Source organism: Bradysia coprophila, assembly GCF_014529535.1.
Source record: "Bradysia coprophila strain Holo2 chromosome IV unlocalized genomic scaffold, BU_Bcop_v1 contig_5, whole genome shotgun sequence".
NCBI lineage: Eukaryota > Metazoa > Arthropoda > Insecta > Diptera > Sciaridae > Bradysia > Bradysia coprophila.
Window position 1 is genome coordinate 5,760,307 of NW_023503374.1, and position 12,079 is coordinate 5,772,385.

The 12,079-nt window shown below is 36.2% G+C and overlaps 2 protein-coding genes across 2 annotated transcripts in view; one reads left to right on the forward strand and one right to left on the reverse strand.

Annotated features, from left to right (window-relative positions):
• LOC119071890 overlaps positions 1 to 12,079 on the forward strand; it is an 89,932-nt gene that overhangs the window by 54,747 nt on the left and 23,106 nt on the right. The window contains exon 7 of the mRNA XM_037176989.1: positions 8,746 to 8,929. Coding sequence (XP_037032884.1) covers positions 8,746 to 8,929 — 184 coding nt within the window. The remainder of the gene's footprint in view (positions 1 to 8,745; positions 8,930 to 12,079) is intronic.
• On the reverse strand, positions 6 to 1,876 carry LOC119071910 (E3 ubiquitin-protein ligase ariadne-1-like). The gene has a single exon (XM_037177029.1). The coding sequence runs from the start codon at positions 1,517 to 1,519 to the stop codon at positions 62 to 64; it is 1,458 nt and encodes a 485-aa protein (XP_037032924.1). The 5' UTR covers positions 1,520 to 1,876; the 3' UTR covers positions 6 to 61.

Sequence of the window (12,079 nt, forward strand, 5' to 3'; positions counted from 1 at the left end):
TTCTATGCTTATTTATTCAACAAGTTTTCTTTACATAGAAAAATAAAGGATTTCACTAAATTCATAACAAGTCTTCCAGCTCCCAATATCTGTTATCGTATCCTTCCTGAATATGTCCCAATAATACACTGCGACGATGGTCGCAATACGTAGATTTCTCCTGGAGTTTTTGTTTTATTGTGACAATACTTTCGTTGGTGATTTCCTGTTCGAGGAACCATGACAAATCTTCAGTCGCAAGTTCCAAATCACGTTGATTGTCCTCGAAGATCGCCAGTTGATTGCATCGCTTCGAATAGAATGCAAACACATAAGTGCTGATCAGCATTTGTCTCGATCGTCGCAGACTTTCGCTGGCACGTTTCAAGAAGATTACCTCGTTCCGCGTCAGACCTTCAGTTCCTTGCAAGTTTTTCATTCGACTTTCCACTGAATTATACAATCCGCGCTCCAGTTGTACTGACCGTATGTGATTATTGTATCGCACGCTGTAATGTATCAGTCTCTCAGTCAAATTACTGCCGTCTTCCTGATACTGGTTACACGATCCATGTTCACGCCAATTCCGCAAACACACCCAACAAAACTCATGGTGACACGATCTGCAGGACATATGATTACAGCCTCCATTCTTCTCAATATTTATCTTACAGTTCGGACATTGTTTTGCATGTTCCTTCATCCACTTGGCGCTTTCCACATCTACCAATATGATTTCGATCCATTTTTTGAGCCGGGCACATGTAACGGAATCGTGCCACACCTCGCCGCATTCAAGACACGACTCGTAGCCGCATTTACATATCACTTGAATGGGTTCCACCACCTTTACTTTAACCGCATATTCACAGTCTTCGGAACGACAGTACCGCATTAACGGATGTGATATAACGAAGGTGTGGGCAATCAGTGTTTCCCAGCGCTGTCTTGCGTTCTTAGATATCAAATTCAATACCGTGTCATCATCGATTAACATTTTGCAACTGGAGTGCGGACATCGGATCTTGTTGGCTTCACCATCATTCAGGATTTTCTCCTCAAAATATCGACAACAACAAGTGTCACAAAATTGATGTCCACACACAAAACTCATCGCTCTGACTTCCGTAAATGGTAGAAGGCAAATTCCGCATTCAATGATTGGATCAGCGACGGTATATGTGAGTGATTCCGGATTACCGATACCAAATGACTCGAAAAACACATCCAAACTGGGTGCAGCGTAATAGTCATTCATCAAATTCTCGACATTCCATTTAAAATGATTCATCAACAGTCTTGCAATGGGCTCGCTCAGAAGCAAAATATTAACTACTGTCTGTGTGTCGTTTTTCATGTAACTTATTAAGCCACTAGTGGACAGAATTTCATATTTTTGTCGCACAATTCGATCTTTGTTGTTGCTGCTGCTGCTATCCACATTTGAGTCATCATTGTGAGGTTCGTCTGGTTCGTCCGAATCGGTAGCATCTTGAAAATTTATCACTTCTGAATCGTCTGAATCACTTGATTCGTCCATTTTGGGGTGTTCAGCTTTCGATAGCAATGGATACGATAAATTCGGTTTCACGTTGTTTCATTTAAGTCATCTATATGTGGGTGTGTGTGAATCAAACCAACTCAACAGAAGATCAATCACCAATTCAGTGACAACGGTAAACAGGGTAAACACTTCGATTTATCACCTTTATCACTTACAACGATGTGCTTGTACTTCGACACATTCAGCATGTGAAATCTTCAGCTTCGTCCCGGGTTAATAAACTTCGCACTAATACTAGAATTTTGTAACATTTAATTGCCTTTACACTCGAAAATAATACAAATGTGCGTATAGGATGACCATAATAATACTGAAATCTGTCAAATATTTTGTTTTCTGTGACATGCTTTCAATTGTTGACTAAACAGATAGTTTTTTGACCAATTTAGTGTAAGTGATCTCGGGGTATAGCTGTCAAAATAGGAGGGAAAATTTGAATCTGTGTTGCATTTTGCAAACAAAATTAAAATAAAATATGGAAAAGACAAATTCAACCGAATGAAAGAATACAGTTTACTATTCAATTGTTTTGAAGTCAAATACACTACATCTACATACAATTAAAACGAAAAAAAAAACTAAAAAATTGTTTTCACATGAAAACATAATGCAACGCAAATTCAAATTTTCAGCTGACCCCGAGATCAGTTATATTTCCTCTCCTTAAACACCGTATTGTGCAAGGTAAATATAGTGAGGAGGTAATGCCATTCAGACGCGCGGCCTAGCACATAAGTTCGATGCCAGTGACATCTTTTTTTTAAATGGTTAACTACGATTTTCTTGTATTTCACAAAAACATTTTCACTATCTCACAACAGATGGCCCGACTTTCTATTCCATTTTTTGCTTTCAACGAAGGAATTAGATGGCGTTTGGATCGAACTTTCGTGCCACCGCACATCTGATTCGGTTATATATGGCAATATATGGCATTACCTCCTCACTATATTTACCTTGGTATTGTGCAGCTGCTGGATAATCTGTCTATATCTTCGAGAGGGATTATATCCGTTCGAGATACAAGTTTCGAATATAAAGAAAATTTTCCTTCCCAAGCGTCATGTATAAGTATATTTTGTCCATCTCGCACCAATTCACCATTTACCAAAGTAATTTAGAATGACAAATCGAAATTGAATATTATACTATATTAGAGGACGCCAGCTTTTTGGTCCTTATTAATTTCCAACGACAACGATAATTTCCAATTGAAATAAATGAATGTACATGCCGATTAATTTTGAACGCACTCATTATTTTTGTCAAAGTAATATGAAAATGTGTGCGTTAGAGTCCGTTTTTAAAATCGTTATTTCCTCCGAGGTGACATTCGACCACCTGGGTGGTTTATATTCATTGACTAAAATGCCCCTTCGAAAATGACGGTCATTATGAATATATGGATCGAATTTGTAGTAACATTGAGCTGGTAAAAATCTATTTAAAATGGAAGCAACGCCATCTGTTATCATCTCTCAATTATTTATTTATTTAGAGTCGCAGCACCAGTACTTAGCTTAAATTGTAGCCTACATTTGCGTGTCTCGTATTTGATGATATCTTTTCATCAGAATCCTTTTCGAAAAATTTACGACTGCAATAACGACCACGAATGTGTTAGCTTTACATAAATAGTATTTTACATGATAAAAGGATGAAAAGTAGAGTTTTCGTGTGAATTTTGTTGATCCGAGGCGAAGCCGAGGTCAATAAACACACGAAAACGAGACTTTTCATTTTTATCCCGAGTTATGTAATGGATATTACATGCTGAGAACTTCGAAAGAAGTGCTTGAAACATGAAAAGTACGGTTTTCGACACATGTAGCATGTAAAATTAGTTTTTGTTGTAATCGTTTGACCGAGTCTGAGAAACGGGAGCAGTTTAACGAAATGTTCATAAACTGCTCAGTTTTATCAGGGCTGGTCAAATTGCTACAACCAAATCTATATTCTTTTGAAAGCTAACACATTCGTGGTCGTTATTAGAGATGTGCGGGCTGCCCGAAACACAACAATCCGACCCAGAGCAACCCGACCCTACCGGGTTCGGGCTCGGATCTCAAAAATTCATCGGGGTCCGGGTTTCAAAGTCAGCGATTCGGGTCGAGTTCGGTCGGGTCGGGTTTCAAGAAAAAAATTTACTCGGCCCGAGAAAAACAATTACGACCTTATCATCTACTTAGGATACACTCTGCTCCGCGAAGTAAATACATCTTCGATAATAACTTTGTGTCAATACGATACGAATTTTTCGAAAAAAGTAGCTTCACCTTTTGGTGCCAAAATATATAAAGTTTCGATAGCCATTAAGTGAGAAAAGTCAATAGTCAATTTTGTGATTTCTTACCACATTTTTTGAACTTTTGAGTTTTCTCTGTGGGAACTCATCAACCCGAAAAATTCCAGTGGTTATTGAAACTTTATGTATTTTGGCACTAAAAGGTGAAGCTACTTTTCTAAAAAGTTCGCATTTATACAAAGTTATCCAAATAGTTATTTATGCAACCTGGTTGCAAAGTACTTTTTTAGGCTCTAGATGTGTAATTATGACACGAGGCCGCAGGCCATGTGTCATAATGTACATCGTGAGCTTAAAAAAATACTTTGCATCGAGTTACATTCAACGTTTTATGCCACAGAGGCATCTCTTTAAAGTTTGCAAATTTTGCATATTATGATGCTGAGTGGCATAAATGAATTTTACTTCAATGAAAGTAAATAGATAGGTATGGCCAAACGTTCAAAAAACGTTCTAGCCGGAGCACATACAGATTTGCATGGCGCCACCTCAAACGAACTCATTTATAGTGCAAATTTCCACTAGAAATGAGTTCGTTTGAAGTGGCGCCATGCAAATCCGTATGTGCTTCGACTTGTATGGACTGGCCATACCTACTTATATCTACTTTCACAACTAAGGTAAAATCTGTGATTTTTTTTCGATTTATTGTGTAATTAAAGGGTAAAAAATTCAGAGCGTTTTTTTTTCATATGTTGTACAGAACTAACTCGGTATTACCATTAATTGCTCTTATGGACATTTCACATAATTTTTCCAGATTTAAAAATATTGTAAAACACATTAAATCGCCAAATTTTTCTATGAATTTTTTTCACCCTTAAATAGGAGCCCAAAAAATCGGAAAAAATCAAAAAATGTTGGGCCAAGATCTTTCGAATAATGTATCATAAGATTTAGTTCCTTTAAGGGTACTTTTTACATGCTGCACTACTAGGCCCTTTCCGGTTAGTGTAAAATGATGTTACAATGTGTACACAATCACTAGTGTAATGAATCAAATGCTTAAAATTAATCTTGAAAGTAAATTTAACGAACGACTCTGCGATTTTAATGTATATTTAGCATTTTCCCTTCAGTATAAAAAATTGCGGGTCGGGCCGGGTTGGGTCGGGGTTTGCCGAAAAATTGTCGGGTCGGGTCGGGTTCGGGCCTTAAAAAGTTATCGGGTTCGGGATTGAAAACCAGCGATTCGGGTTGGGTCCGGTCGGGTCGGGCTTTGAAAAAACCTCGGCCCGCACATCTCTAGGTCGTTATTGCGGTCGTACATTTTTGAAAATGAATTCTGATGGAATATATCATCAAAAGTAAACTAAAAACCAGTATTTAAAAAACGCCCTAATGTATGCTTTTCAAACAAAATCTTTTACTTCATTGTTTGACCATTATTTTTAGCCCCGTACGAAGTACTGGGGGCTTATAAGATTAATATGCCGTTTGTAACACGTCGAATTGGAAGCAGACAGTAAGGGCTAAGCATTTGGTTATGTTAATAGATGACGAATCCGCAATAAAAAAAATGTCCGTCCGTCCGTCCGTCCGTCCGTCTGTGACCCCTCTATGAGTAAATCACAACCTTTTTTGAAAATTCTTTTTTTCCCCGATTGGTATCGACAAAAGTAAGGTCAAGTTCGAAAATGGGCATGGTAGGGTCGGCCCTTCCAGAGCTAGGGCCTTAAAGGTGTTTTTCAGTCTTTCGACGATATCTACCGAAATACGCACGCAATAGCTGCTTGTGATATATCAAATGAAAGGTATTGACGAGTAGAACAAAGTTGCTGAACATTGTTTTTGGGTAAGATCCAACGTGGGCCCTAAGTGTTTTTTGCACATAAATCGAGTAAATCTCATCCGATTTTGCCAGATTTAGTTTTTTATGGAAGGTAATTGAATACCGAAAAGAACGTGGCGAAAAAAGTTTCAAATTTGGGCCCTTGGATTAAGGCCGCTACTCGGCCCTAAGTGTTTTTTGCACAAAAATCGAGTAAATCTCATCCGATTTTGCTAGTTTTTGTTTCATTTGAGAGATAAATGAATGTCGAATAGAATGATGGCAAAACAAGTTTCAAATTTTTGCCCTTGGATTAAGGCCGCTACTCGGCCCTAAGTGTTTTTTGCACATAAATCGAGTAAATCTCATCCGATTTTGCTAGTTTTTGTTTCATTTGAGAGATAATTGAATGTCGAATAGAATGATGGCAAAAAAAGTTTCAAATTTGGTCCCTTGGACTAAGGCCGCTACTCGGCCCTAAGTGTTTTTTGCACATAAATCGAGTAAATCTCATCCGATTTTGCTAGTTTTTGTTTCATTTGAGAGATAATTGAATGTCGAATAGAATGATGGCAAAAAAAGTTTCAAATTTGAGCCCTTGGACTAAGGCCGCTACTCGGCTCTAAGTGTTTTTTGCACATAAATCGAGTAAATCTCATCCGATTTTGCTAGTTTTTGTTTCATTTGAGAGATAATTGAATGTCGAATAGAATGATGGCAAAAAAAGTTTCAAATTTGAGCCCTTGGACTAAGGCCGCTACTCGGCTCTAAGTGTTTTTTGCACATAAATCGAGCAAATCTCATCCGATTTTGCTAGTTTTTGTTTCATTTGAGAGATAATTGAATGCCGAATAGAATGATGGCAAAAAAAGTTTCAAATTTGGTCCCTTGGACTAAGGCCGCTACTCGGCCCTAAGTATTTTTTGCACATAAATCGAGTAAATCTCATCCGATTTTGCTAGTTTTTGTTTCATTTGAGAGGTAATTGAATACCCAATGGAAGGTTGTCAAAAAATTTTGGGTTTCTAAAATAATGTCGTAAATTGTTGGTTTCATTTGAGAGGTACTTCGTACGGGCTTTCGTAATTGCGCTATGCGCAATTTTAAAAATGAACACTTTCAGTAAATTGGACCGTGCCCAACTTGACTTGCATTTTGGTAACAGACGCATTAGAGGGTTGTAGACGTATTAGGGTTCCGGGCGTATTACGGCTACGGACGTATTATGGTTACGGACGAAATAGGATTACGGGTCGAACGGGGCTAAGTCGCAGCAAACGCTCCGACTGTTCTGATGCCTTGTTTTACTATAACAAGAGCGTAGATCATCGCTTATTCTAGTCGTAGGTGTCTATAACTACGAATTAAATTCAAATTTATCATCGCAAAGTTCTCCTTGTTTTGCCCTTGCACTGCTCAAACCGGTATAACGTTCAAAATTACTATAATGTTGAATGTACGCGTTGTTTTCGAGGTTATATTTTTTTAACAATCGCTATTTGTAACAGTTGTTGCATCTTTTCCTTTGTGATCAAAAAAACTCCACCGAAATTCCCTTCACATCTCTTCAGTCTGTGTATCGCTGTTCTCGTGATTTTCCTTCACACACACTTTGAATACTAATATACGCAATGCTTGTATAGAATAACCCTACATAAATAATATACCATCTGATTGAGAGCAAAGGCAGAAAAAAACGACCTGTCAAAAAAATATTAAATTTTTTTAGGTTTTACCTCATCTTTTATTAAGATTTATATACGTACTCAAAGCTGAGATGAAGTTATAGAGATAGAAAGTAATGAAGTTGATCACTGGCTCGATTTTTTTAAAAGAAATATTACATCATAACATATCGACTTATCGACTTATTCGTAAAACATTTGATTGGAAATAATAATTTCACCGAATGAATGCTGTAAGAAGAAGAAACGAATTCCATTGCGATGGAAAATTCGTCTACGCTATTCCCTTTTGAATATTATATCTTAATAAAAGTTATATCAAAAAGTTTAATCTTTTAATCTTTATAATTGAAATTTGATTCAAAATGTTGCCATGTACCCCGTTGTGTCTCTACACACATATTGTAAAATTGTTTGAATAAAATTCTGAAGACATGTCTTTTAATTGAGTGAAAATTAAAAGACAGGAACTCTTACTTACCTCCTGTGTACATGGATATGAATACAATAGCAATGTGAATACAGTGTTTACGCAACGTTAGGGCGGTTCATTTCAAATGGTAATTGACTCTAGTGAAATTTAGCCTTAACTTTTGTTGAGCGCCCCAGTTTACGATTGTATGCGAAAGGCACTGTTGAGATTCAACAATTTCATTTGCCAGAAAATTATTAAATTTTTGTGTATCGCTATAAAAGTGTATATATAGCAACGGTATTACTGTTGGAATTTGCAATTATTACCGAATTAAGTTTAATTATGCATGTTTTCGGCTCATGGCTCTATTGTAGCTAAAGGTCAGTATACCAATACCACAAATTCCACCTATAATACCGAAAGCCGAAAATTTAATATAATTTTCCGGCAAATGTTTCGTAATCAAGTTTAACCATAGCCCTATGGTTTAAATCGTTCTTCGAGTTATTACAGAATTATTTATTCGATTCGGTGTTTGTAATCATATTTTCAGTGTAAATGGTGGTTACTTCTGTGTAAGTTGCGGTATTGAAAGGGGTAAAAATTAGTAAAGACAAGTGCGGCACTCGTGACTCTCGAAAACGTTCTTTTATAGACTGCTAGTTCCAGAACGACCAAATAAAGTATTTTGAACCACACTAATAACATTCACCAAAATCGTGAAAGTAATTCCATTCCATTGTTGTCGGAAAATTCTCGTACCGAGTTTTCACAGGAAATTAAGGATTATATGAAGGATGTTCCACAGTCAGGTAAAGCTTGTACATCCTGAATATAAATAAGAAAATTTGGAAAATAATTTGACGGCATGGAAAAGAAGTGTGACTTTTAAATTGAATGGAAACCGACGCGATATAGACGATGCTAAAGCTCAAAGACATGTGGAATAGCTTAAAATTATTCAATTAAACTCCGACAAATCAACAAGTTTGTTTTCAAATGTCTAAATACACCAAATTATTTCAGTTCCAGATCATATTAGGCCACGAGTTTGTTCACTGCCAGAAAAACCTTACAATCCGAGACTAAGCGACGATTTATATCGGCTTCGTACGTTCTCCATCAGCAAAGGAACTGTAGTGAATTGTGGTGATTCTATAATATCAAGAAGGTCTCGCAGTAATACCAGCATGAATTCGACCAACAGCAGGTAGGTTTTTTTTAATCGATAAAATGAATGTAAAAAAGGAAATCGGAAGTTAAATTGTAACTTAGGCTTTTGGTAAACGCACATCAAGCATAAGTGGTACTCTCAATAGAGTACTGAAACGGGACAGTGTATCAAACAAATTTTTGCACTGTAAAAACTCTAAAAATGTGCGTTGTTTTGGTGTTTTATCGAAGAAAAAATATTTTGTTGAAAACAAATTTCATATTTCAAATTTCTGATCTTAATTCACGCCGTAAGTGCGGTCTAAATTCAAAATCTTTCTCACGCAAGTCTTTCTAACGCAGCGTCATTTTCATACAAGGAAGCGTTGATATGGAGAAACATATTACATGATGTAATGCATCATTTTCGCCGGGGGCAAACTGTTATTTAATGGTAGAGTTCAGCATAGGGCAGACAAGCACACATTTCGAATGACATTTGAATGCATAGTTCGACCAGAAGAGAGTTACGACGAAAATAATATTTGTCTTATCAAGTACCTAAAATTTGCTTTGAAATTAACGAAGTAACAGATTTTGCTTATTCCTTGGAATATACTATCCATTTTTGATAGGTTCAATAGTTTCACGTGCTGCCTAAGCACAAATCCGATTTAACAATGTATTGCTTTGTAATGATGGCATTTTATTTTTCATTTAATTGCTGAAGTGTGAAATTCCCATTTCCGACTTTACACTTTTCAATCGGACTAACGATGTCACATGCTTCATTTCAAAAGGCACGCGTCTGCTTACAAAAGGCATGCGTCTGCTTGAATAGTCTTGTTGAGCTCATTGATGCCGCCGTATACTTATAATAATATGAATCGAATTCAATGGAAATATTTTCAATTTCATTCGTATAATAGCCCTTTGAAAGGGCTGACTGACTGAATGTGGCACTTCGTATTGCTACGTACTTTGTCACAATATTGTTATATTCAAAAAATGTACTGTGAACAGAACCATCAACATTAAAATGCAAAATTTCACCCCGAAAACGCTTTAGCAAAGCAACAAATCGTCGAAATTTTCAATGGCATTTCACAATGTTCGAAATAGTCGAATTTTATACTCGGAATTGCAGAATTTGAACCTTTTTCCTTGTTGGAACATTACATGCAAAGCATCACTGAGCCAACATATCCGCTTTATTTATGAACCAGTGAAATATTCCATTGCAATTGAAACAGACATAAGCCTACAACGTCGGTATAACATCTCCATCATCAATGAAATAAGGGACTTATCTCTATATACACATATATACATGCTGTACAACTGAAAAGGATCGTTCAAGATGTAATTTTGTAGAAGAATATTGGCCGTCAAGAAAGGAAATATCCGAAAAGAAAATGTGGGTTTTATTGAAGCTTTTGTGTATGTAAATACGTCTAAAACCAATTATTGTAAAAGAATGTGTATAGGACATGGCTCGGTTTTGACATCGATCCCAATAGGATCGTATACCGGCTTTTAATTGAAAGGACGTTGGTTTTCGATGCGTATTATTAGATTTCTATTATGAAAAATGTCGGGGAAAATGTTGTCGTTAACCTGTAATGAGAGGCAAGCGTATTGCGATAAATTCATTACAACTGTTTAAAGTACTTCACAAGAGGTTGTTGTAAAATCTTTTACTTCATTACTTATAACAACATTTTACTTTATGAGAATCACTAACCAGAGTCCATCGCTTATTTGTGTCTATATCAGATAAATGTCCGTTTGTAAAAAGTTGCATTGTTGACATCAAGACGCAAAAATCCAACACAAGCAATTACACTTTTAATATTCTACCATGACAATTGATTTTCCGACCAATAATACCGCAAATTTTTGAACGCAATTTACCATATATCGCAATATCACTCGATTACCATACCAATTCGTGTAGGGTACTTAATACAACAAACACCAATTTCGTTTTATTCAATTGTATCAACAAAATCCAATAAAAAGTTGATCCTTTAATTTCTGTTTCGAAATCCTAAACAAACAATTAAAGAGCAACAAGTTTCACTCATACAATATCGACATCGTCATGTTAGACATCATCACATGCTGAACGGAGAACTTGTTACCATGGGGATTATTCAAGAGCTTTTTGTGGTACTCTGGCTCATTTATACATACATGATGAATATCGATGAATAATGTATTGGCGTGTCAGTCACAAATTCCGAAAATGTACAAATTGATTAAATACAAAAATTATTTGCACGATTGAGAATAACTACTTTTATGTAAATAAGCAGCTGATTTGAAGGGTATGAGACGGTACATCGTCCGATTAAATAAAATGCTCGGTGTAATAACACTGGCTAGGTTTCGTTGAATCGGACCGTTTCAGGTTTTCGTTTCACAGTGTTTTCAACACACACGTCATTATTATGTAGATGTGTGATGAAACTTTTTTTTGAAGCGAAACAAAGTAGTATGTGTGTGGTGAAAACACTTTGAAACGAAACGAAAACCTGAAACGGTCCAAGCATTCGGGAGTTGAAGTCATGCTTGTAACTTGTTAAGCATCGAACTTAAATAAAAACTCTCGACAACCTAAATCGTCGTTCAACTCCCAACTCCCAAAAGCATGTTGAATGCCAGGCTGTCGAGCACTTAAAATCGTTATTTGCATACTGCTGTTGATTCTTGTCGAAAAAATAAGAAGTTCAGTGTTAGTTGCACCACCAACAGAAATTGAGTTTTTCTTAATATTTCACAGACGATAAGCTTATCATTAAATCATTAAATCGGTTGAAATTTTTGTTTTAAGTTTTTTCAAGAGATAGACAGAAAATCGTTAAACGGGCACAATAACCGGAAAATCTACTACTTCATTAATTGTAACATAAGTTTAGGTACATAAGATCCCATTCGCAAGAGCTCGACATTTAATTCTGTTGTCACTGTCAATCGATAACAGATGAAAGGAGGGTATAAAAATATGTATGAAAAAATCAAGAAATACTGCGAAAATCAGGAAAAATAATCAAAAAGAAAATCAAACAGATGTTACTCCCCTGAGATAAAATAGCCGCCTGCAAAAGGTTAATTGAAGGTATACTTTATTTTTTAGGACTTTGGTGTTTGCACTTGGATGAAAAATCATTGAGCTTGCAAACAATTTTATAAAAAAATGTAAAAT

Coding starts and splice junctions, on each gene's coding strand:
- LOC119071910 (XM_037177029.1), bottom strand. CDS start 1,519: ATGGACGAATCAAGTGATTCAGACGATTCAGAAGTGATAAATTTTCAA.